Source organism: Amia ocellicauda, chromosome 14 (genome assembly GCF_036373705.1).
Source record: "Amia ocellicauda isolate fAmiCal2 chromosome 14, fAmiCal2.hap1, whole genome shotgun sequence".
NCBI lineage: Eukaryota > Metazoa > Chordata > Actinopteri > Amiiformes > Amiidae > Amia > Amia ocellicauda.
Genome location: NC_089863.1, coordinates 7,617,675 through 7,645,400, shown reverse-complemented (window position 1 = coordinate 7,645,400; position 27,726 = coordinate 7,617,675). Strand labels below are relative to the sequence as shown.

Below are 27,726 nucleotides of genomic sequence, written 5' to 3'. Positions count from 1 at the left end.
TGATTGTGTCATCAAAGAGACCAAGCAAGGCCAGGACTTTGATGGGAGACGTTTGAGGAAAATCAGGGTGGTCCTTAGACCAGAAATCCCAAACCCAAACCGGAGCGCTAGCATGTGTGGTAGGAGGTGCTGTTTTTGGATGCAACGTACATCTGAGGTCTTGACTATCTTTATTTCATTAAAGACCTCTGGTACTCTGGGTAATTTTCCCCCAGAAAATGTTGTATGTTGTCTGCCTAGATATCCCGTCAAATGGGAAAAAGAATTAAAGATTCCAAATTCAAACCGTGAAGAAAGTGTCAGTGTGTGCATAATGGATGGAGCTAGTCTCTAGGTGTCTACAAAGCTGCGATGAAAAGGTCTGAACAAATTCAAAGTATTAGAGTCGTTTATGATTATGATTTCATGTTTGTCGAAAGCAGTTGTGGCATTTAGTGCCTGAGAGTTAGCAGAGATCAAAGGAGGAGAAGGGTTGTGGAGACTGACAAAATCTACAGTCCAGCATACATTGATTTACAAAACCAACAACAGAGTGGGGAGTGGAGGCTGCACATAATGCAAAAGACACAGAGGTTCACAGAATCTTGAAATCCTATGTGTGTTCCATATATTATTATTATTTTTATTTTTATTTCTTGTCAGACGCCCTTATCCAGGGTGACTTACAACATAAGTGCAATACAAAGTGCAAGAATACAGTTAAGTACAAGGCATCAAACATTACACATTCAAATTTACATTAAACAAAGCAATTCAAGATATAATACATTATACAACTTCCAATTTATATAGTTAAGTACAGTAAGTGCGGACATACATCCTGGAAAGTAAAGCTAAGTGCCATCAAGATGTAAGGTCACAGTCAAGGGCTACGGGAAAGGGAGCAAGGTGCTTGTTACATAGCAAGTTTCCCAACCTGTGTGCTGTACTACATGTGTCTAGTGTGCCACAGGATTTTGGAAAAGTCACACAAGAGAGAAAATAAATAAATATATAAACAAACAAATAACAATAAACATTTTAGGTAGTTAATCAAATGCATCCAGATAAGCTCAGATTTCTCACTTTTTTATATTAATGCTGTGTAAATGGATCAAGATATCTGTGTCTGTGCATAAGGCAGTAGGGGTCATTTAACAGCCTACCAGGAAAAAAGTTGAGTGGCACATAGTGTTTGATCTAGATAATAAAATTGCAAAATGCCAAATATGCTGCAGTATACTGACCTACTTGCACAGTACAAGCCATCTAGGAACAGCCGGCACAACCCCCCCCCCAGCTGAATGTGACGTATTACTCTTGAATGATGTACACAGCATGGAGTCGGCAGGAAGGGGACAGACATCAGCAAACAAATCCACCTAACAAGCACATGGACCCTGTAGGCAGTCTGTAAAAAACAGCAACACCACCACCACCACCACCACCACCACCACCAACAACAACAACAACAACAAAAAACTAGACTTGTGCGTCCACACTCAGGTATGCAAAGTTAATGTTTGTTCATATCGTATTGAATAAGTCATTTAGGAATAGCCTGCACATGTGTGAGTGTCTGTCAGAATTGAAACCGTGGCAAATAGCTGCCACCGTTTTCAGATAATGTAATTTTGGAGAAACAACTCACCATGAGCTGTTATGATTCAAATCGAATTTAAGACTGAAAGGTGAATTAAATGCAGCTTTTCCATTTTCCTACGAGGGCTGTGACAGTTATTATGTAATAATACTCAAAGAATAGCAGAGAGCAGTTGAACTTGTTATAGTCCCAACCTCTTTACTCACATCTGTGCTTGACTTTCTTCCTTTGCAGAAGTTAATATTAGTAACTATATTCATGAATGATTGTGATCGTTTTCTCTGAGTTCTGATGGATGATTTGGGGGAAAGTTTTAGGTTAATACAGCCCCCTCTACAACAAACATTTAGCAATTATTTTTAGCTATTAAATCACCACATATTTGTGTTCTTTATACAACAGTGAAGTGAAAAATAATGTCAGGTTTTTGACACATCCTACTGTTTTTCAGTGTCATCAACAGTTCCTCAAAATACATTCCTATTCAGCTATAACATCATAATCATTTTGTTGTTATCCAGCGTTCGCCCACAGAAGATTAGAGACACAATCTCCAAGACCACGTTATGACATAAATAAGCGACACGTCTAACTGTGAAGACTGGCTGACTGCAGACGCTGTGACGTTTTGTGTTGAATAAAATATTTTTAAACCAACTGTACAAAATTTGTCTTTTCTTCAGAAAGTTCATATAAAGTTATCTTTGCCAGGGATGGTAGAGCTATTTGATTCCTTTGTTGTGTACCATTTAAAGCAAAGCACCATAGTTTTTTTTTTAGTTTTTTCCCCAAAACAAAAGAACATAAGACAGTTTTCAAACGAGAGGAGGCCATTTGACACATCGTGCTCGTTTGGTGTCCATTAATAACTGAGTGATCCATGGATCCTATCCCATCTGTTTTTGGATTTCCCAAATTTTCAGCTTCAACCACATCGCTGGGAAGTTTGTTCCAGATTGTGCATAATTCAGTTTACTGCAGTTTTGTAGTTGCTTGAAGACTCTGGCTTTCATGATACACTGTGAGAAGAACAGATGTAGAAAACCAACGCATAGTTGAACCACCAAAGCAAGAGAAGTTCTCTGTCAGATTAAATGTATCTTACTTTTAGAGTAGCGGGTCTCTTTTTGCTCTGTATACAGTGTATTTTTACCCAAACATTTGCTGATAATCAATTAGATTTGCCCGAATTAGCTGCTTTCCCCCATGAGGGCCAATATGGCACCTCCATGTTCAGTGGTTTTAGACCATTTGGAAAGCCTCTTTAAAGCCAGTGTTTTCCTCTCCAAAATAAAATAAAATTCCCTCAAGTGTGAACGAAAGAAAGTTCGAATGATCGAAGCCACTGTGGCTATTTGGCTCAATCGGTATAACTTCTTTGTGTCAAAATGTTTGTCTCATTTTTCATTTCGTTTCGTTTCCATTCGTGTTCTCTGGTCCCGAATCCACGTTGCGTCTGACAGATTTATTTTGATGGTTTTTCTCATGGCTGTTGTTTTTTTTCGTTTAATCAAGCTATAGAGATGCAGGTATTTCTGTCTGTACTTGACACACTTCCCTGCTATTCTCTGAACTATTTCCAGTGCCATGTCCTTCGTGTATCTGCATATCATTTTGCCTTCATTAACTTGTTTTGTTCTCTACTATGCTGCCGAGCATTTTTACAGTTGGTTTCATTGCTTCTTAGCATTGTCTGAATCAACATAAAAACCCATATTCACCTCGTCAGTGCTTGTGGAGTACCACTCACTTGTACATGATATCCTATATGTATTTATATCACCGTTACTGTAACACATATCTGAAATGTTCTGGTAAAGATGTTTAACATTTTGAAAGTCTTTTGCAGCTTTGGTTGTGTCTTCCAGCAGGACAGCGATCTTGTCTTTAGAAATTTAGAAGTTTTCCCAAACTTATTTTCCATGATTTCACTTGACTACGACCCCCATAAACATCTGAGAATGTTCAGCACTCAAAAGTGGACAACACCAGGAGTTTAATATATTGTTTTGCCATTGCAGGTGCTAATACTTTTAAACACAGATCCGTGGTCCATGGTCGAGATGTGTGATCCAATAAAGTTGACTTTTGAAACCTGTTTGCGGACTGGTCTATTCTTGCTGTTCAATAACTCACACCAGGGAGTGCGTCTGGGTTGTGTTTGATGTGCTCCTCTCATCCCTCGGCTTTTAAGTGTGTAAGACAGAAATTAACCCGCCTCAAACTAACTCTAAAGGGTCCCGTTCTGGCAAACATAAATAACAACACATACAAATTATTATTTTTTCTTTTCTAACTGCAGGACATTATTACCGTTGCTTTTTGTAAATTCTTCTTTCTTTCCCTGAAACCTACCAAACAAAAACCTCAAAGTGGCTCGTTTTGTTGTGCAGAAATACATTTCAGTAAGGAATACATGGATAAGACACAAGACAGGTTCCCTCACCTTTCACTGGGTTTCTGTTTTTCTTGTAAAGCATCTGTGTTTGTTTTTTTTTGGTTTTGTTTTGTTTTTTTAAAGTTGCGTCAGTTTTTTAACACACAGAGCAGATGAACTTTTGCATATTGTCTTTTTTGCTCTTTCTTCTTTTTCTTTTTTGATTTTTTTTTTGCCACAGTAATCTTTTTGAATTTTCTCTTTTCTCTTTTTCCTCCCTTTTTTTCTTAACCCTAGGTCCGCTCACAAAAAAACACGATGAATCTACGATCAACAGCCCCCGAGATGAAGGTATTTTTGTTGCATGTTTTTCCTTTTTTTCTTGTTTTTAATTCTTTTTTAAAAACAATAAAAAATACAATGAAAAATGAATCAAACAAATTGACGAGAAACACAAATGTGTGTGTGTGTGTGTGAGCATACATATATAGTGTGGCAACATGACAAATCCATATATATATACAAACATATATAGACAGACATATGCACTTATCAAACCTGATCATTTTAACATAGTTTTGCATATCTTGTGAATGAAGCCACCATAGACTGTTTAGAATAGCGTACCAGATTAATTACTATGTAGAACATTGATAAACTTTAAAATAAGGACAAACGGATTAAATACAAGAATCACAGCTATCCCATGATGCAAAGTAATTCACAGCCGCTTAAGCACTAAAATATTTACTTTTTCAGCTTAACCGATCTTTGTACATCACTTATGGTAGCATAATAAAGATTGCAGCTTCCCTGCTGTGCCTCACAATGACCTGGATGTTTGTACGGGAAAGCTGTGGCACAGCCTCCCTCCTCCCAGACACCATTTGTTTCCTTGATGATGTCATCACTCTCTCTACACAACTCTTAATATCTCATGATGCCAAACACGTTCCGGTTACTGAGCCAAGATTGCAAAAGCAAACATCTGAATATATCAAGTATAATTTAAAGTATAACATTATAAAGTCGAATAAGTAATTAACAACGAGTATAAATCAGTGTGTTATGCGGTGCGCGCACACACACACACACACACACACACAGACACACAAATAATATTTTTTTTGTATTATGCTGTGTGATGAAGCTGCTCATTGAACAGAAACACTTTGTCTTTCTTGGTTATGGCATTTTTTTGAGAGTCTTCGCTACAAAAAGTCAATGTTATGCCTTTTTCATGCTATTCTTGTGTAACAACGATCTTTTTTTTCTTTTTCTTCTTTGGTCTTAGAGGATGAAACTTTTGTGCTCCTTACAACACAAGCCCTACAACCCCCCCCAACCCCCCCAACCCCCCACAAATGCACTCTTTCCATTTACCGCTGTTGGCTCTTTGGGCTTGTGTGTGCCGAGCCATGATTACCCACAATTAACTGCATTCAGTCGTAGCTTTGCTTTTGAAGCGACTCCAATCCACAACTAAGTACAGATTGCTCACTTGGTTAGCCAGGAAGGTATCTGCAATCTGCTGCGGCTATTTTCGCTGACTTATCCATTGTCAGGTGGGAGAATAGTATGGAGGAAACCATGCCTGCTCTTTTTTTTGTTGTGTGATTGATTTATTATGGCTTTCGAGGGACAGAGGAATGCAGTTGAGAAAAATGCTGAACGGAAGTAGTTGAAATCAGTGGAGGGTCTGTATTCTTTCTTATTTGAAGAAGCCATGCGAACCCACTTTACATTCAAATGTAAACATTCCTCTCAAACCCATTTTTCACATTGTTTGGAGACAGTAAGATGTCTAAGCATGCTAGAGGTTTGATAATATGAATGAATATAGATACAAGATATATCGATGACCGACCCCTGCTTAGATCTCTCTCTGAGCTCTGGTTTTGATGTTGGTGTTCGTACCTGCAACAGATTTGAATAAAACTAGGCTCCTTGCACATAAACAAAAGAAGCCGTTGGCTGAAGTACACTTCATGCTCACAAACTGACTTGCTTAACTCGAGAAACTGGGCTGGCAGCTCGGAGGTCGGTTTAAATAGAAGCTGTGACAGTATCACCTTCATCAGAGGCCTATAATATGAACCTGCTTCCCTTGTTGACAGAGCCACTAAGATGAAAATGTTTTGGGGTTGTCTGACTTGTGTAGGATCTGGGAACATTAGCTGTTGAATTACATTGTTCTAATTGCTCTTGCTGACTCTGAAACAACTTTTTCTGTGGCGTGGAAAGGGATCTTAAGACTATACCTTCAAGGCAGCTCAGTTGTTGACTGAGGTTATCTGTTTCTCTGCCAACACATCCCATCGAGGTTTGTTTTCTCTTGATTCTCACTTATATCACACATGTGGAAGGCGGAGGAAGACAATTATAATGTTTCCATTTGTATATTCATTCTGTTAAGTTCATGGCACTACTTCCACTATAATATCAGAAGACACCAGCCCTTGCCTATATTTCAATTTTCATATCTACAGTCCAACCTTGCTTTAACAATTTCTACAGGAATATAACATGTAATTACATAATAATAACAACAGATTAACAAGTAATAAAAGCACAGTTCATAAACAGGAGTTGAAATAGTGCTCTGTTTATGTGTTGCGGTCTATATCTAAAGAAAGGAAAGGTCTGCAATATCTACAATCAAGTATTATGATATGAGAAAATCTAAGAATACATTCCAATCTGGAAAGCACAATTTCAAATATTATCCCATCGTAATAATTAAATAATAGAAAAGACAGGTTATAGTAAAAGTCCACCCCTTAATAGATAGATAGATAGATAGATAGATAGATAGATAGATAGATAGATAGATAGATAGATAAATAGATTAAAGGTTCCCTGTGTGTAATACTGAATGTCTGTGGATCTTTGAAAAGCAAATTATCATGATTTGAATGTCAGCCAATATCCGTATGAACCTAAAATTAGATGTGATTTAATGTCATGTGAGAAGCAATACAAAGATAATTCAATAGACACAAAAGTGAATAATCCATTATGTTATGTGTCCTATTTTATAAAATAAACACTTAATCATTATGTATATACACTCACCTAAAGGATTATTAGGAACACCATACTAATACTGTGTTTGACCCCCTTTCGCCTTCAGAACTGCCTTAATTCTACGTGGCATTGATTCAACAAGGTGCTGAAAGCATTCTTTAGAAATGTTGGCCCATATTGATAGGATAGCATCTTGCAGTTGATGGAGATTTGTGGGATGCACATCCAGGGCACGAAGCTCCCGTTCCACCACATCCCAAAGATGCTCTATTGGGTTGAGATCTGGTGACTGTGGGGGCCAGTTTAGTACAGTGAACTCATTGTCACGTTCAAGAAACCAATTTGAAATGATTCGACCTTTGTGACATGGTGCATTATCCTGCTGGAAGTAGCCATCAGAGGATGGGTACATGGTGGTCATAAAGGGATGGACATGGTCAGAAACAATGCTCAGGTAGGCCGTGGCATTTAAACGATGCCCAATTGGCACTAAGGGGCCTAAAGTGTGCCAAGAAAACATCCCCCACACCATTACACCACCACCACCAGCCTGCACAGTGGTAACAAGGCATGATGGATCCATGTTCTCATTCTGTTTACGCCAAATTCTGACTCTACCATCTGAATGTCTCAACAGAATTCGAGACTCATCAGACCAGGCAACATTTTTCCAGTCTTCAACTGTCCAATTTTGGTGAGCCTCTTTTTCCTATTTGTAGTGGAGATGAGTGGTACCCGGTGGGGTCTTCTGCTGTTGTAGCCCATCCGCCTCAAGGTTGTACGTGTTGTGGCTTCACAAATGCTTTGCTGCATACCTCGGTTGTAACGAGTGCTTATTTCAGTCAAAGTTGCTCTTCTATCAGCTTGAATCAGTCGGCCCATTCTCCTCTGACCTCTAGCATCAACAAGGCATTTTCGCCCACAGGACTGCCGCATACTGGATGTTTTTCCCTTTTCACACCATTCTTTGTAAACCCTAGAAATGGTTGTGCGTGAAAATCCCAGTAACTGAGCAGATTGTGAAATACTCAGACCGGCCCGTCTGGCACCAACAACCATGCCACGCTCAAAATTGCTTAAATCACCTTTCTTTCCCATTCAGACATTCAGTTTGGAGTTCAGGAGATTGTCTTGACCAGGACCACACCCCTAAATGCATTGAAGCAACTGCCATGTGATTGGTTGGTTAGATAATTGCATTAATGAGAAATTGAACAGGTGTTCCTAATAATCCTTTAGGTGAGTGTATGTATCTATTTATACCAAGTTAATAACAGAAAAAAAAGAAAAACTTCTTAAAACCAGTAAAATGAAAATCTTGTAGGATTTTGCAATGTCCTGTACTTGTCCTGTTGCTTGTAATTACATACTTTATAAAAAGGTATACCACATTTTAAAGTAAGCAACTATAACATATAATGAAACTAATCTCTCAAGAGCAAAAGTTGTGTTTTTGACTGGGGCCCTGAATTTGTGACTTGTTTTTTTTCAATTGTAATGTCCCTGCAGCCTACCTAGTTATAGTAATTTAATTCACAATGAAGTAATCCACACATTCATCTTTGACTTCTTAAAAACTAAGTATGGTGAGTATACATAGTAAACTGATGCGTTGAGAGACCTAAACATGGAGTCAGACATCCCATTCAAAAAGCATTTAATCGAGCAAACACACACAACAATACACATCCGGTGTTCTGGACACTGATGGGTATAATTCGTTTCGCACAACTCGCACTTTATCTTTGGACCACAATAGACCAACACTTATCATCAGAAAAACACAGAAAATAAAAGGTTGAGATTGACAGCTAAGAGACCGGAAAAAAAACATAAGGGGAAAGAGAGTTATGAACTCTGACGAGATGTTAACTGAAAAGGGAATATCTAGCCTACCCCAAATTGCTGATTCGCACAAGACGTCTGATGTAAGACATCTGACAGTGTATCTGTAGTTGCTGACGAGTCTGACTATGACTGGATGTGTCTCCGATAATGCCAGTTACATGATCAAGGCACACAATGACAGTCTTCAAGGTTTACTGCCAAATCCGATACATTAGACTTTTATAATATCCCTTGCTAGCAATATCTGGGCAAATAAGTTTCCGAAAGCAGTCGAATGTTTCTGAAAGCTGGTTTAATCCGTTACAAAATATTTAGACATCGCCCAAGCAGAAAACTGTATTTTAAAGACCACCTGACAGAATCAATCCAACCAGAAGGCTGTAATTTACCCATAAAGATACCACCTGAGCCATGCATAACACGATGGGGCTGTTTGGTATTCTGCTGCTGAATATCACTCCAAATACACCCCTTTTTATTCAGGTTTGGTGGAAAAGGAAATGCGCATTTCTTCGCACACTGTAGTGTTTGGATTCAAGCTGAAGAATCATTTCCCAGTGTAACAGGAAAGACTGAAATGTATTTGTCAGTTATTATCAATTCTGTGGATGCTGAAAGAAGTGTTTCTTCTTATGGCCAAGTTTTCACAGAAGGACAATCTATGACAGATGGCAGGGTTAACCAACTAACAATGCTTAAATGTAATAGCAAAATGTAATGCACAGAACATTTGTTTTCATGAAGCTGTAAGTGGCACTTAATATGCTGCTTGTGAACAACCTTGCATTATTATTATTATGTTATCTCTGTAAAATATACAGTATGTTACAGCACTAATGTTATGAATTCCATTTATATAAATTGTTCAGGGAACCAGTGCTGTTTTTGCATTTCCACTCTTTGTTGACGAAGTATGTGTTCCTACTAATAAACTGGAACACTTAAATGATTGATTTATACATTTGAATAAATAATATTGAATAAGACGCACTAAGAATAAAGGGATCCATGTCCCTTTAAATAAATGTCTGCTGCCACTTAATCGAGACACCAATGCGTAATAGAATAACCAATTGAGATGAATAAAGGAATCAGGAGTTCATTAATCAATAAGTGCTTTAATTAACTGCGCAAACAACATGGCCACCTTGTGCTGGGAGGAATGAAGTGCAGCCTTAGAAAGCAGGTCGCAGAAAAAACGTGATTTATACTATTGTGCCAAATTAAACAAAGTACAAAGCCCAGCATCCTGTTAAAGGCCCGGAACACAGGAGAGATTTGAACAGAATATGACTTGGATTGTTTTTCACGTAAAACACTAAACGCGTATCTTGGAAAATATGCCAACTATAATATAATGTAATTCATCAATGTGTCTTGTGTTGATAGATTCGGGTAGTTTAATACAGTTAAATGGTTAAGTGTTAAATAGAAACGCTGCAACTCCAGGAAGACACCGGCACTGTCCTAGCAGAAACAGCTCAGTGTAATTACCCTGCACCTCTGAATTGAATTAATCACGTATGTGTGGCCTACATTGAATGCCCTAACAAGGAAAGGAAAAAATAAACAAATTTGTGAAGCTAGGGTACTGAACACTGCATCCCCCTTAAATACTAAAGGATGTTAAAATGATCTGGGTAACTGGGCAGATCAGTAGCCTACACCAAGGGTTACTTTCTGTTTGAAAGGGTCTAATTCAAATAGTTGATCCAAGTCGAAACTACCGTACCAGACAAATTAATTAACTAACAATGCAGTTATTCCTTATAATTAATGTTGATTGCAGACACCTGCAGAAGCACGGCAGTTTGATAGAGCTAATAGAGTCATCTTAGTACGTAGAGCAGATCTCAGGGCGGCTCAGATCAGTCGCCCTGCAAAAACAAATTGAAAGTAAACAAGAGTGACAGTGCTTCTCGATTGTACTCGTTTCATCTGAGTTCAGCCGTGGCGCCAAAGTCCCATATCAAGATGTGCTTTCTCTCTGTAACCCCGAGCAGTGTGATAGGTCCGACCCCGCTGCGTTGTCTCTGGTGTTGCGGGAGATTTTCAAACCCATCGTGTGCTGGCTCCCAGCACGTAGTCTGGTTTAACAGCAGTGATTTTCCTCGTCTCAGCGAGCCCCTGTCACCTCTCCAGGTCTTTTGCTTTTCATCAACAGCCAGGCATAGCTCAATTAGAGTCAAGCATTGGGGCTATGAGATGGCAAATGGTGAACGGCTTAACAAAATATGCATTTGCAGGCCCAGAGCAGGAGACAGGCTGATCAGAGATGGAAATACTTCCTTTCCCCAGGAGACACCGATTCTACCACGTCGCGTTTAACTGCGAGAATTTTTTTTCATCGTGGTAATTAGTATGTTTTCAGAAGCGCAGACCTGTTAATATTTTGCAATGATCTTAGAATATATGGGATCAAGCTTAAAAAAAGAGAATGTATCTTCCACTTCTGTAGATTTGTTTTGATTAAAAAATTGCTGGAAAATGTGTACATTTTAATGTGCTAATAATAAATGTAACACGTTTTGCAGTTCGAAGGAGCACAGTAACACGGCATAGCTGATCAGCACAGGGTAGTGCATTGTCTTTGATTGTGAACACAGAGACATTTCCCATATATATGCGCTTGCAGTTTAGAATTAAGTTCAAGTCAGGAAAATGAAGACTCATGCATTTGTTTTATGCATTCCTCTGGAGGGACCCCGAACAATCACAAGTTCAAAAGGTAACATTTTCACAATTTGCAGGTGCATTGTTATTGTGGCACTTTATTAATTTTGAAGCACTTCATTCATAAGATTAGTACGCCATGTGCAGAAGCCATCACCCGAGGAGAGAAAAAGAAAACAGTACCCAAACATGTTGGGATTGTGATTGAACTCACACAGAAGTTTGAATGACACACAACAGGTTATTTTCTAAATGGATTTAAAGTCAGATATAATGTGTGCTCCTGAAACGATGAATATATTTATAATCAACACAGTTTGCCATGACCATATGGTCTTCCCGCCGTGTACACCCACGTTGGGAATTGAATAATCCGTTTTCTCTTGAAAGTGACCCGCAAGATGTCAATCAATCGATAAGTCTTCTGTTTTATATGCAACCTTTAATAAGGCTTGTACACAAATAACCACATTTAATAATTAACAACGAACAGAGGTTATGCAATTGTAACAATAAAGAAAATGAAGACAGTACAAATGTGTTAAAAGGATAGATAAAATGATAGGTACACATTAAAAAAACAAACAGATTTAGCAAACAGATAAGTCAGGCTATACAGATATGTTTTTAATCGAGATTTAGAAACAGCAGCTCAAGGCGCTTCTCTTACAAAGCGGGAGAGTTACTTCCAGCATTCGAGAGCAGTACAGAGAAAACATTTGCCGCCTGTTTTGTTGTTGTTGTTTGTTTCTTTTATGTCTGAAAGGTATGAGGAGCAGCCTGTGACTGGAGGGATCAGCTGGCAATGCATGGTGATAAAGGATCACTAATGGCTGTGGATAAAGGCCATTTATTGCCTTTTATTTTAATAGGAACATATTGAGATCTTTCCTGAACTGAACCAGGAGCCAATGGAGGGATGCCAGGACAGGGCCGGAGGGCATCTGTTAGTCCCATTCAAAACCTTCACGACAGCATTTTATATATCCTAGCAGTACCTGTAAGCAGCCTTTTTCTAGCATCTATCCTTGGTGTGATAAAAAAGTGATCAATATCTCTGCATCCTTTTTGGGAAGGATAACTCCCAATTTAGCCATATCTCTGTGGTGAAATAAGCAACCTGTATGGGTGTCTCAGTACCTAGTTTCTGCTGTACCGTGGTATTGAGTACTCGGTGTCTTCTGGTGCCCTTGGCCTTTTGGTGTCCTCAGAGCACCAGCTCTCCCAACGATTGGTGCTCTTGGCATTTCCAGTGCCTTTGGAGCTTCCGGTGCTGTGTCTATGAAGTTTGCATCTCCTCAAGACTCAGAGGCCCCCTTGGGTTCCCAGTGCCTTTTCAGACCCACTGACCCCAGCGTTTTGGAATTCCACAGTGCCCTGTTATCTGGCGTCTCTGCTGTTTCTCTTCAGCTTCATCCGGCAGGCATGCACGAATGCCATTCTGGCTCATCTGTAGCTCTAGGGTGTCAGAATCTTGAACTTTCCTGACATTAGCATCCTGAAACTCAGGGAAGTTTATCTCGGCATGCGACATTTCCCTCTGAAGCCACAGCACAAACTGTGCCAGTGTGGACAGACGCTCATTTCGAGGCATGTTAAACACCAAGGTGGCTTGACATATGGGGACAGCTTCAGCTTCCCTCTGGATGGTCCATCTACAGAACCAACATGGTCACATATCTCCTCTCCAAAAGAGGGCCCCTTGCCACAGAATGGCACCTCCACCGGTTATAGACAGCATCTGGGCTTGGTTATGCAGGACAGCTGTAGATCTTTTCACTTGATGAGAGGCCATGAATTGTGACATTTGGTTCTGAATTGACATAGACAGCCCCTTAGGGATCGATGCCCCAGCCCACACTTCGACCTGGTGGCCACCCCTGCGCAACCAGCTGTGGCACATCGTCCAGAACAGGAACATCTGTCAGCCCTAAGACTGCCTCCAGATACCTCCACTATCCATTGCTTGAGGGCCTCCTCTCTCAGTGGCAGGACTTCCCTTTGATCTCTATCTACACTGAAGACATCCCTGGCAGCCATCTTGGCCGGCCATGTCAGTATTGATGATGCATCCTTTCTCCACCTGATCCACTTTGAGGGCATCTCATCCTTCCGCCTTCCTGAAAGAAGAAAGGCAGAGACTGAACACGTGTCACTGTGTTAGAGTCACGATGCTAAATTGACAATATGAGGAGGTTGTGTCACACCAATGAACTACTTGTGTGTTGTGTGGACGAACACTGGGTCAGGGCCTGTCCAATCAGCACCGATCTTACTGGAATGCAGATGGTGTTACTCTGGCTTATGAATCTGCTGGCCTGTACATACATACCTAAAGAAAGGTGCTACTTCACCCCTGCCACTGCAGACTGGGTTGCCCTGTGTGTTACCTTGTTTTGAACTGCTGTGTGCATTACACATAACTTTATTGCCATATCCATTGTGTGTCTCCACACTGGTGTAGTCCATTCTTATACCATTTACTTTTTTGCAGTAAAGGTTCATTTTAGGACCCGCTGCTTTTGCATTGTTACATCCCCTGTCACATGCCTCCTCCCACCACCACCCAACCTCCGTCGCGACTGCTCAGGTTCACAATCCCATAATGCCTTGATGACTGTTTTCAAAGTGAAAGAACATTTTTCTAACAGTTTCACTGTCAGTTTCACCATATAATTTCACACAGCAGGCTCTTGGCAGCTGTGACACACGAATCTCAGAGAGAATCCTACTTTCTTGCTTTATCCGAGCTCTTAAGGACTTAATTGAACCAATTACTGAAATAATTGGTCTAAATTACCACTCGACTCCACGTCTTTAGCCCTTTGCACGTTTGAAGCAGGGCGGTGGCTTTGCAGGACCACTGATCTGGATTAAATCTCCCATTTTATGGATTTGTATGAAGGCAGCAATTTTCCGAGCTGATAGAATGACCATGTTAGTCTGAAATGGCATATTTTCAACTTCTGTTTTGTTTCTTAGTGAGACAGTCATTAAGATACATATTTACTATATTTACATATTTACTTTTGCCTTCTGCAGTTGGTGCCAACGCAATACCGCTTTCTACCTTTCCCTTGGCATTTCCAGTGATCTTGATTTGTGATTGTAGTTTAGTATGCTATTTTTGTTGCTTTTGATCTTTCTGTGTTTCTTGTCATTTTCTCATGCCAGAGGCAACTCAAAGCACTTAATCAGAGAATTTACATTAACATTAATATAAATTATTAAAATATAATAAAAATAGAGGTTACAGAATTAAATATAACAAGATTAGTTCAAACAAAACCTATATAAAACAATCAGCACACAATAGAAGTTAATTATGTAATATAATTATATAATATAACTGAATTTGAATGATAGAACAGTTCTAAAAGAGATTCAAAGGAAGGGAAGAGGAAATATTAACACCATTGAAGAGAAAATCAAGGGATAGCCATGATAATAGAAAATAAATTAGTAGGAAAGTGAAAAACATAAAACAAGAGGGTAGAAAAATGTAATTTGTAAAAAAAACTCAATTGATTGTTCACTAATTGCTTAGGGAGCAAAACAGAACAATCCTTTCATATCAGTTCAACAATTTGTTTAGAATTGGTTGGAGCAGAGAAGGGGGTGCTGATGGGAAACAAATGAATGGAAGAGAGGAAATTTCGGGAGGGCAGGAATTAAAGACAGCGGTGACAGAAATGGTAAGAATGCCATAAATGTGATTGAGAAACAGGGGGGAAGGAAAGAAAATATGTAAAAGACAGAAGGAGAGTGTGTGAAAGACGAGCAGAGATGAGGGGATGGAGAGATCGGAGGAATAACAGAGGGGGAAACAGAGGCGAGACAGTGTGGGTCTGGCATGGAAAATAATAGCCCTCTTGTTTTTCAAGTTATTAAGCAGTCTGAATAGAAAGCTGCTATTGTTGAGAGGGCAACTGGCCTCATTCTCACTCTCAGAGGAACGGAGCAGTGAGCCATCCGCTATTGTCGCCGAAGATTACAAAACACTCCGCCTGGAGACGGGCCATGAAAATCGGCTAACTTCATATTTAAATGGGCAGCCTGTTTCAGTTGGTTCTTTATTTCCTTTCCGTCCTGGATTCATAATTTCATTGTGGCTTCGACTCTTCCTTGCAGCCCGCGATGTTTCCGGGGAAAAAGTAGATATCTTTTTTTTTGTGGGTGTAGTTTTGTATTTGTTGATTGAAGCGCGGCATCTCTTTCTAGACACTCTCAGCGTTATCTATTCTGTTTCAAGCTCAACAGATCCACATACCTGAACCCATCTGAAGAATGAACCCCCCCAGAAGTGAAATCAGACTGGTTCCTCTCCTTTGAGGTTGGGCTACAGAGCCAATGCTTTTCTTTGCAAGCGACCAGAACCAAACACAATATTCCCGATTCAGTAACCAGTGCATTCAACCGTTTATTTTAAATTCTACACTCTAAGCCAAACAGCCAAATAATTTATTGGCCTTTTCTTGGTCTTCAGGGCCTCGTACCACCTAACCTGCTGAATTGAACTCATTAATGTCTGAAATTACCTAATTGAATTACTCTTCCCAGTTTTTACAATGGAAATTATCTGAAGAGAGCTTGAAAACATCCTGGACTCCAACTGGGCACCCCTGGTCTAAATAAGTCTTTAGGCCTAGATCTTTCTCAAAATGCTGCTTATTCTAGTTCTTTACTTTCCATTTGTTATTTATAGGGCACAGTCTTATTACCTGCATGTACAACCCTGCCCATACCCACATTTAATTACATTTTCCAGGTGGCAGCCCATAACTGTGAATATTGTCTGTTCTGTTGTATAACCTATACCTCTGGGAACTGATCTGCAATGCTACCTAAATAATTAACGGAGCCAAAGGTGGATGAGAGTTGAATCAGACTTGTTTTTGTGTTCTTGTTTTTCTGATAGTAGGCAGATGCATTACATTTGTAGCTGTTAAGCGTACAATTCAAGATTTAGCAGGCGAACCCTAAGTCATCAAAATCAGTTATAATGTCATGAAATTAACCACAGTCAATTATTTGAGTGGGAAATATATGCAATGGGTTAATTTAATTTCCAAGCAGCTGTCACACGTCCAATGTGTCTCAATTGCCATAATGTGTGTGAATGTGGCTGTGTGTGTGTGTGGAATAGGGTTTGATTCCTATTGTGCTACAGTTACATGGTTTAATTGGATCAAAGAAAACAGATTAAAGAAAACCAAGTCTGTCTCTATAGCTAATTGATTCCTTATTAATTAGTGCAAGCCGTCAGGAGATCTCGTCAGGGAGCTGGAAACACAGGTCTTCTTTGATTACATATATATATATATATATATATATATATATATATATATATATATATATATAATTAATTAGCACTTATGTATATTGCTTCATAAAGGGATGGTTTCTATATGGTTTTTAAAATTTAATTAATAACTTATGATATACCCTCTTCTCTCATCTAATGGTTTTGTAAGGTTCATGCTTAATTTCTACTTGCCAGCTTCAGTTAACTACAACAGTAAAACAAATCCTACTGACAATCCTAATTAAATTAGCTGAGGCCACACGACAATGATTTATAGTCGTCAGTGAACAATATTCATATGGGCTGTTGTGCTATGCTATTGTGACTGCTTTGACCAAAAAGTATTTTTTAATTCTCAATTGCACATAAACGAGTCCTGCAATTAAGATCCGTGGAAGTATTTTGTGAATTGGATTTGAAAGAAAGGTCAGCAGTAATAAAAAACAACAAATTCCAATATATAAAGTTTGCCAAGACAAACAGCTTGCTTATCAAAATTTTAAATTCTATGGAACACTGTATATAGCGATATCCAGCAGAGAGAGTCCAGTTGTCTCCAAACAACAGTATAGCTGACTAACTAGCCTCACCCCCTTTCTTTCCCTGTAAGAAAGCACAGGTTTGATGGTGAATCTGGTCTGTCCCGTTACCACTTTATAACTTGATATAGGCAACAGGACAAGGTCCACACATGCCCTGCCAAATTAAAATAAATAAAAATACTTCTCTCTTCCCATTAAAGGCAGTAAGGCTCTCTAACAAACAAAAATCTATCAATTGTAAAACAATCCAATGTAAATTAGTGTGCGAAACATATGTATGCATACTATCGGGCCTGGCCAAATCAAAATGTTAACTCTACCTGCCAATCGGAAATTAAAACTGTACGGTGGTTTGTTTTCATTTGTAATGGGTAGAAAGTGGCTTTGGAGAATAAATTAAACCCCGACGTTTTTATCAATTTGCGATTCGCACATATGTCTAAAAATTTGATTTGGTCCAGGCCTTAGACTCTGCTCAGATGTGCGTCATTCTCAGATCCTGTTGTCACACTCCACCAGTTTAAAGTTATATCCGTCACAAACGCCTCAGATTTGAGGCAATCTAACACGTTTTAATGTGCGAAAAAGGAACGATAAATGCAGCGAGTTTAATAAAGAAGAACAGCCTTCCTCAGAGTTTGGAAGTGAGATATGCATGCAGCTGGGATGCAAACCTTACCAATCTTTCAACCGGAAAGACAGAATTGATAAGATAGAGTAGATTTAAAAGACTTTTAAAGGAGGAATTCTGGCTAACGAAAATTAACAGGGTTTACTGATTATAGATTCAACTGATGATAAAGGGTCAAGGAGACAGGGGGCGGACCTCACAGAGGGAAGCACATAAAAAAAAACAGTAAGTGATATTGATGCAAGTGCTGATAAACGCTAAACTGAATTTATCAGGCATAATGATTGAGTCTTAGGAACACTTGTGGAGACAGACGCTGCAGTGTTGCATAACGTTCTGCAGATCTGTACACGATTCCTGTCGTGTCTTTTGTAGTTTGTGAATTTCAGATATTAAATGATGCAACTAGTCAGTAAACCAAGGATAATACAAACAGAGTTAGGTCCACATTTAGCAGGCGCTAATTCGGATAACACTTTACATTAAGTGTCCCTAATTACTGTGTATTTACATTGTAATTACTTCGTAACTACCAGTGTAATTATGCCTATTTACACTGTATTTGCACTATAATTGTGCATGGTTACAATGTTTTTACTGTGCTAGGGAAACACTTTACATTTAGTGTCCCTAATTACTCCATATTTACTTGGTAACTACCACTGTAATTATGCCTATTAACACTGTATTTACACTTTAACAAGTAATTACAGTGTAAATACACAGTCATTCAGGACACTTAATGTAAAGTGTTACCCAAATTTATTTTCTACATCAGAAGTTTCAAAACAACACTGATTTTAAAAAACAGGTTATTATGGAGAGCAGCAGAAACAATAGAGAGATTTGTTTTCCAGCAAGGGTAGTAGGAAAATTATGTGTAATTTGTTTTATCAGAAGGAGTGGAAAGTTTAAAAGAAACAAGTTAGGGGTCGGTTTCCTCATGTCAGGCACACGATGGGGCAAGCAATCTAAGCACATGCTTTCTGAATACCATTTATGGAACCTTTTCAAATCTTCAGAGGTCTATTCTTTGGTCAATACTTCATAGTTAGTGATGAAATTATAGCTTTCAGTCTCTGTTTAGCTACAGTGAGGGAAAAAAGTATTTGATCCCCTGCTGATTTTGTACGTTTGCCCACTGACAAATAAATGATCAGTCTATAATTTTAATGATAGGTGTATTTTAACAGTGAGAGACAGAATAACAACAAAAAAATCCAGAAAAATGCATTTCAAAAAAGTGATAAATTAATTTGCATGTTAATGAGGGAAATAAGTATTTGACCCCTTCAACTTAGTACTTGGTGGCAAAACCCTTGTTGGCAATCACAGAGGTCAGACGTTTCTTGTAGTTGGCCACCAGGTTTGCACACATCTCAGGAGGGATTTTGTCCCACTCCTCTTTGCAGATCCTCTCCAAGTCATTAAGGTTTCGAGGCTGACGTTTGGCAACTCGAACCTTCAGCTCCCTCCACAGATTTTCTATGGGATTAAGGTCTGGAGACTGGCTAGGCCACTCCAGGACCTTAATGTGCTACTTCTTGAGCCACTCCTTTGTTGCCTTGGCTGTGTGTTTTGGGTCATTTTCATGCTGGAATACCCATCCATGACCCATTTTAAATGCCCTGGCTGAGGGAAGGAGGTTCTCACCCAAGATTTGACGGTACATGGCCCCGTCCATCGTCCCTTTGATGCGGTGCAGTTGTCCTGTCCCCTTAGCAGAAAAACACACCCAAAGCATAATGTTTCCACCTCCATGTTTGACGGTGGGGATGGTGTTCTTGGGGTCATCCCTCCTCCTCCAAACACAGCAAGTTGAGTTGATGCCAAAGAGCTTGATTTTGGTCTCATCTGACCACAACACTTTCACCCAGTTCTCCTCTGAATCATTCAGATGTTCATTGGCAAACTTCAGACGGGCCTGTACATGAGCTTTCTTGAGCAGGGGGACCTTGCGGGCGCTGCAGGAATTCAGTCCTTCACAGCGTAGTGTGTTACCAATTGTTTTCTTGGTGACTATGTTCCCAGCTGCCTTGAGATCATTAACAAGATCCTCCCGTGTAGTTCTGTGCTGATTCCTCACCGTTCTCATGATCATTGAAACTCCATGAGGTGAGATTTTGCATGGAGCCCCAGACCGAGGGAGACTGACAGTTATTTTGTGTTTCTTCCATTTGCAAATAATCGCACCAACTGTTGTCACCTTCTCACCAAGCTGCTTGGCGATGGTCTTGTAGCCCATTCCAGCCTTGTGTAGGTCTACAATCTTGTCCCTGACAGCCTTGGACAGCTCTTTGGTCTTGGCCATGGTGGAGAGTTTGGAATCTGATTGATTGATTGCTTCTGTGGACTGGTGTCTTTTATACAGGTAACGAGCTGAGATTAGGAGCACTCCCTTTAAGAGAGTGCTCCTAATCTCAGCTCGTTACCTGTATAATAGACACCTGGGAGCCAGAAATCTTGCTGATTGATAGGGGATCAAATACTTATTTCCCTCATTAACATGCAAATCAATTTATAACTTTTTTGAAATGCGTTTTTCTGGATTTTTTTGTTGTTATTCTGTCTCTCACTGTTAAAATACACCTACCATTAAAATTATAGACTGATCATTTCTTTGTCAGTGGGCAAACATACAAAATCAGCAGGGGATCAAATACTTTTTTCCCTCACTGTAACTAGGTGTGTTCATTATTATGTTAAATGCTCTTCTCACTAATCAACAATTTGATTCTACATATCTACATATTGCTGAATTACTATAATCTGACACAGCATGGGGTTGGAAGTGTGTTTTCCTTGGAGGATCAGGGTTGGTTAATTCCACTGAAAGACTTGGTTTTAGGAATGCGCAGTGGAGTGAAAACCAAAAGTAGCCTTTACGAAGAATGTATAACAGATAACATGCAGGGTGTTGACTGTGCCTCTTACCAATCTGCCTAGCTAGCTTTGGCCCTCTAAACAGCTTCCTGATAGAAAACGAGTCATCGAGTCAGGGTTGTGGTCTTGAGCTGGGTATCTAGAGTAGCATCCGTAATCGTTGTCCTCATACAATCCATGGCCAGTAGCTGAATCAGGCACTCGGCCAAAGCAAAAGTCAAGAGACGGTACATCATGATAAATCAATTTGCTCTCCTTCTCTTCAATCTTACAGCAACCAAACGCCCTCCCCACAGGTACAATGCAATGAGCTACACTGTGTGTTGTCCTTGTACATGCTTGTCTGATGAACTACAGGTGTGCTCGCTTACCTGGTCTGACAGGTGACAGGCAGGTATTTTTCCATGCTGTTCTTGTGTGAGAGCGCCAGCAGAGGGATCGATTCCTTCCTAATATATTTCCCTTCATGCACAACACACCCATTGTGCCACAAAAATGAATCCTTTCTAAAAAAAAATCTCATCTTGTTTAGCAGAATTTGTCAAACAATGTTATGCTGCAAATCTAGAACTATTGATTAATTTAAATGAGAAAGATCTCCCTTCAATCTCACGGTATTAACTCTGTATATTCCAGTTGAAAAAAGAGCACAAAAGAATAATGCTTGAACCATGTCATTCCAGAACATCAAAATAAAATGAATTCGGAAATGTGGACTGGAGGGTTTCGTTTTGATCTCTCATTGATTTTTTGTGGCGATCAAAAATTGTACATGCACTGCGATTCAATGAGAACCTCTGCATAGAACAATATCATATCTGAGTTAATAAATGTCAGTTTTATTTCTTAATATGATTGCTCCACATTTGGGTCCTCACACAGAGCGTCTGATGCCACAGCGGACACTGAGAACTCCTCTTCCTCGTCCGAGCTGTTTCCCTGATCAAGTACGGCTCTACCATCCTGAGTCGGATCCGTCAAAGGCTCGACCCGGTACGGCAAAGCATTACCCATGCTGGCGGTATCCCAGGTCCCTTTCGAGATCAACTACGTATGACTCATCTGAAGTAGATGCCGTTATTTATTTACATGCGTGATTCAGGTTATTGTCATCTACCGTACTAATGTGCTCGGAAATTGTACTCGGATTTGTTTTATCTAATTGCATATAGAAAAGCTTTAACTAAGAAATCAAATTATATGAACATGTGTGTAGGGCAAAAATAGAATACAGTCGAGTCATTTGTTTATTTTTGGGTTGCTCACGTGACCTTTAACACATAATTAATTAAATTATATAATTGATAGCTGGTTCTACCATTTAATGGATTGTAAGTCTTGATATTTAAATATCCAGGCTCTCCATGTTTTAATGAGGGAAGGATGTAGGAAATACCTAAAGGACGATGACACAGTTGCTGCCAGGACTTTTGTGTTTATTATTATTAAAATGGGTCTTAATTTATCGGCAGGCAGAAACAAATCATTACATATACAATATTTTGATTGTACATTATGCACTCCTTCACCAGAAAGTTTCATCCAATCTTTGTGCATTTGCAAGATAAGACCTTGTGTAGGGTATGTCGCCTTCGTAACAGTATTTTAGAATGACAACAATCAAGTTATAATGATACATTTAAAAAATAAAAAGGAGTGCGGTAAAGTCATTTAAATTGAAAATTAGTAAATCACATATGCTGAAACATTCAAAGCAAGTTCATTGTACAAAATAAGTGAATAAATCTGCAATTTAAGACCTCCGTGACAAGAGTTTATTCACGTTGAATCTGAGACTACAAACAAGTAGGATGGTGATGGATAGCGCTGCTACCCGACAGCTCCTGGGACCCGAGTTTGATTCCAGCTTTTGCTGTCCATCTCTGGGGAGTTTGCATTTTCTTGCCATGGCCGAGGAGCTCTTCGCTGGGCTCCAGATTCCTCCCACATCCCAAAGACAGGCTGCCAAATCTAAACTTGATGCAACGAAGGCATTTATTGATTTCTGAGCATCCCGCAGAGTGAGAGAACATCTTAGTTTCACAGTATTTCTTAGCTCAAAGATGACCACTTCTTCTGTTAGTCTATTAAGTTAGAAAGTGGCTCCTGAGGATCAGATGAATCCATCACAAATGGTGTTGCCATGTTGTTGATAGCAATTACACACAAACAAATATTTATTATGTTTATTATTATTGTCCTCACCCACAGCTTATATATGCAATAATTAATCAGTGCCTCGATTATTTAACTCTGTCCTTATATATCCGAGCTTCACGTAGAAATTGGCAAATCGATGCATCAGATTAGAATATGGTTTGCACCTCCTTTGTTAGTTTAAATTAAATCCCAGAGCGTGGGTGAGTGTGTTACCTTAAGTGGTTGTACAGTAGATAAACTGTGAGCATGTAAACGGTTAGAGAAATTGCTTGGCGGTGTATGGATGTAGCACAACATTGTAACACACAACATTCACATTAACGCCGCAAATAATTTGCGAGCAATCTGCAATGTAAGCATTTTTGATTACATTACAAAAGGAGCACAGATTTAAATATATTACTGCCGATGGAGCCAGCTGATAGAATAAGCCACTGTTTTCGAATGCGCCTAATGGTTTGCCTTACTTTTTGTATCAATAAATCAAGGTTGTATTGATTTCATTGACCACGTTTAACTTCGAAATGTTCATACTTGGATTAAAGATGGGTATATATACAGATCCCGCCTCCAGAAAAACTGTAGTGTCAAGAAAGCTCGCCTTACAGGGATCGTATTCGAAATAAAATGTAATAGATGGAATCAGACAATTTAGATAACTGGGAAATGCTCAGATCAGGGGCCCGATTAAGGGCCCAATTAAATACGAAATGTTCACTCTTGCGAATTACTTGCAGAAACATTAGTGGCATTATTACAAATGGATATTGCACTGCAAAACTTTCACGGTTTCACAGTACCTAATATATATATATATACAGACGGGTGACAAATTAAAGGAAAAAACAACATAAATGTGTGAGAACAGCTTCAATGCTCTTGGCACAGATTCTAAGAGTCTCTGGACTCTGCTGGAGGGATGAACACCATTCTTCCCAAAGATATTCCCTCATTTGAGGTTTTGATGATGTTGCTGGAGAGCGCTGTCTAACACGTCGGTCCAAAATCTCCCATAGGTGTTCAATTGGGTTGAGATCTGGTGACTGTGAAGGCTATAGCATATGATTCACATCATTTTCACACTCATCACACCATTCAGTGACCCTCGTGCCCTGTGAATGGGGGCATTGTCATCCTGGAAGAGACCACTCCCATCATGACAGAAGTGTGTCAACATAGGATAAAGGTGATCACTCAGAATAACTTTGTAATGATTTGTACACCATGCCAGAAAAATGCCCCCCACAGCATAACAGCCTCCGGACCCCCTCACTGTCGGGGTCAAGCAGTCAGGCCTGTACCTTTCTCTTGGTGTCGCCACACATGGACTCGCCCACTTGTCGAGAACACTAGCCAGTTGAGCGTGTGTGTGATTGAAGCTCCTGCAATTCATGCCACAATAATGACCCCTCTTTCAAAGTCACTTAGATCCTTTCCTCTTGCCATCTTGATCCAAAATCGAGGTCAACTTGGTCTGCTCAGCATATACATGCCACAGAGCATGATAGGATGTTAATTGCTTAATTGTATCATGCATTACACCTGCTTGGAGGCATCTGCATTCATTATGTTCCTCCACCCACTTATTCAGGTTTTTCCTTTAATCTGTCACCTGTCTGTATACACACACACATCAGCCTCCGAACGTATTCAGAGCCTCAACGAAGTGTAACTAAAAGTAGATTTAGCATGAAAATGTAGGTATTCATAGGTGTATATATATTCTTGCTACATCAGCATTTAAGGAAATGCAGGTGTACACTCAGGCATCCATCTGTGAAGAAACTCAGCCTGGGTCACAAATAGACTTCGAGCACGATAAGCATGCAGAGCTCATATGCAAGTCTGAGACCAAATTATACTGAGAGTACACCTACATTTTCTTGCTGAATTAAATTGTGTTTACACTTCATCAAGGGTCGGCATGCATTCGGAGGCAATTGTAATTGATGAAAACAGAGATGGTGACATGGTATCTGGATTGGTGGTTTCCTTCTGAAACATGTGCCACATGAAAGCTACACATGAAAGGGAATCCAGCACATCATGGAGTAGAAGCAATTGTATTGGGGCTGCTTTTCACAAATGTATCTGTTAGGGTGTGATGCCCAGCCTTGGAGTGAATGATTGCTGCAGTTCTTTTCATGGTCAGATGAATACTGTGCTATTGTTCCCACTGCAGAATTTATAGTGCCAAAACGATTACCTGGAATCTGCAGCCTCTTCCTGATTTTCCAATCTAATACAACAGTTTTCAAACCTCCTATATAAATACACAGTGGCCTAAAATAAAACTTTACATTGACAGAAAGCGTTTACTCACCTTGTTAGTGTGACCGATTGGCTTGTCTTTGTGAGCACAGCAATTCCATTCTGGGCTCGATGCTTTGAACGGCAACGTGGAGATCGTTGTCCACCCGCAGCTGTGATTGTTGTTTGATTTGTAATCAACCAGAGCCCAAAACGCCATTATTAACAGATAAAGTAGACCGAAAGGGAGCTTTGGATGATTCTTGATTATCCCCTACCACTGGCGGCTAGGATTCAGAAGTCTGGTCGAAGCAAATGCTGTCTGGAGAGATCGGTCACTTGACAAAACCACCTAGGGTTTTCCCGCCTCTGATGAGAGATTGCTAACATGGTCAGTAGCACATGGTTGACACATCCAGTCCTATTTATCGGGTGTCAGTTCTTCAATTCCTCAAGTGGGCATGTTGGTTTGTGAGGGGTGTTTCACATTTCATGTTGTTATCCTCTAACACCGGGCGCTTCACTTGACGTTGAAGTGGATTCGTTCACATCTTTATTTTCCAGTATTTTCATAGTGGAGTGAAATCCGTGAACTGTCCAGCCGTGATACATATGAAGACAATACTGACAGCAATCATTAGGGCCAGATTAAATTGAAATTCTGAACCACCAGTGATTAAAAAATGCCAAACTCATAACTAATAGCGGTTCAGTTGTGGGGGTAGTAGCAAGACCCTGCCCTCTCACAAAACAACTGTCATCTGTGTCAGTGTACTTTACTGATTATTGGGTGTGTCAAGGTTAATTTAAATCTGGCCCATCATTTCAAACAGACTTTTTGTATGCTTCTTTGAACGAAGAAGTTCTAGTAGTTCTACAGCAGAATACTCTGAGAAGTACGGTGGCCCTGAAGTGAAAAACACAAATGCAAAAAGAAAAACATGCAAAAGAGAGAAACACAAATGTAGAAAGAAAAACTAAAAACAATAACAAAAACACAAATACAAAAAGAAAAACATGCAAAAGAGAGAAACACAAATGTAGAAAGAAAAACTAAAAACAATAACAAAAACACAAATACAAAAAGTTGTTTTCTTTTTGCATTTGTGTTGTGCACTTCAGGGCCACCGTAGTACGAGAAGGCCACAAAAAGACGTCAGAATACTTACTGATTCTCACGGTCCTTAATAAACAAACACATGCTATACATAAACGTCACCTTTGTCTATTCCAGGTAGAGGGGTGTGTTGTGTATCTCACTTCTTTTGGTTATTTAATGCCTTATATATTAATTCATATTATTTCCACAATCCATTACGATATTGTCACAGCACAGTGTGTGATCTGTGCAGATATGTACACTGTCAGCACAAGACTACCATGTCACTAAAGCAGACAGACACTAAGCAGCGTTCGGGTCCACTGAGCTCCCTCACAGGGAATTTCATAGTACGATGTGAAGCCGGTCAAGGAGACTAACACATGATTTCAGGAAGGGCCTGTTTTGCATGGCTAAACCAGACAAAATGGTAAAGGTAACCCTCGCCATTCAGAAGGAGCAGACCTCTCGCATCTCGAGGAAAGATGAAACATTTTACATGGTCAAGTCAAGTACAGTATGTTCAGCATTTTTGTGCAATCTGTTGGATTCGGGGGAGATGCGTAACTGGAATCTATCTCTATAGTAACAAGAGGGTGACTCACAATGATGGAATGGCTCGAATAACGAGGAGATATGTAAGCAGTTGCCATGCCAACCCTGTGCCACAGCGTACAGCTGCCTGTGTGTGTGAGTGCATGTGTGTGTGCGTGTCAGTGTGTGAGTGAATGTGTGTGTGTGTCAGTGTGTGAGTGTGAGTGCGTGTGTGTGTGTGTCAGTGTGTTTGTGTGAGTGCGTGTGTGTGTTTGTCAGTGTGTGAATGCATGTGTGTGTGTGTGTCAGTGTGTGTGTGTGCGTGTGTGTGTGTGTGTGTGAGTGTGTGTGAGTGTGTGTATGCGCATGTGTGCATGTTTGTGAGGGAGAGGGTGGGAGGGCTGGATCTGATAGCAGATTATTCTGCAGTGGTCCTTCAGTTCACAGCTGCAGTGGCCAATAAATGGCAAGGCGACACCCTCTCTCTCTCTCTCTCTCTTTCTCTCTCTCTCTCTCTCCCTCCAATGTGAGCTCAGAGCTAATCAGGGTAAACAGATGTAAGTGCTCTTATTTATGCTTACGCTCGGTGGATTTTCATATTAATTATCCATAACCCTGTACAGCATATACAGTAGCATTTACAGGGCCAAAGCCCTCTGGGTTTTTAATGTCTGTTCGATTGTCATTTTTTATTTCACATTTGTGATGAAATACACCTATATGTGTTACCTAGCACTGTGAGAATTAAAGGCAAACATCTCTAAAATATGCCGGTCCCTATTGGGCCATGCGATTGTGAGGTTGTTGGATAGCTG

At 39.8% G+C, this 27,726-nt stretch overlaps 1 protein-coding gene across 1 annotated transcript in view; it reads left to right on the top strand.

Annotated features, from left to right (window-relative positions):
- The window catches only part of nlgn2a (neuroligin 2a), a 172,207-nt gene that overhangs the window by 93,728 nt on the left and 50,753 nt on the right, over window positions 1-27,726 (top strand). Inside the window, exon 3 of the mRNA XM_066722749.1 lies at window positions 4,257-4,310. Coding sequence (XP_066578846.1) covers window positions 4,257-4,310 — 54 coding nt within the window. The remainder of the gene's footprint in view (window positions 1-4,256; window positions 4,311-27,726) is intronic.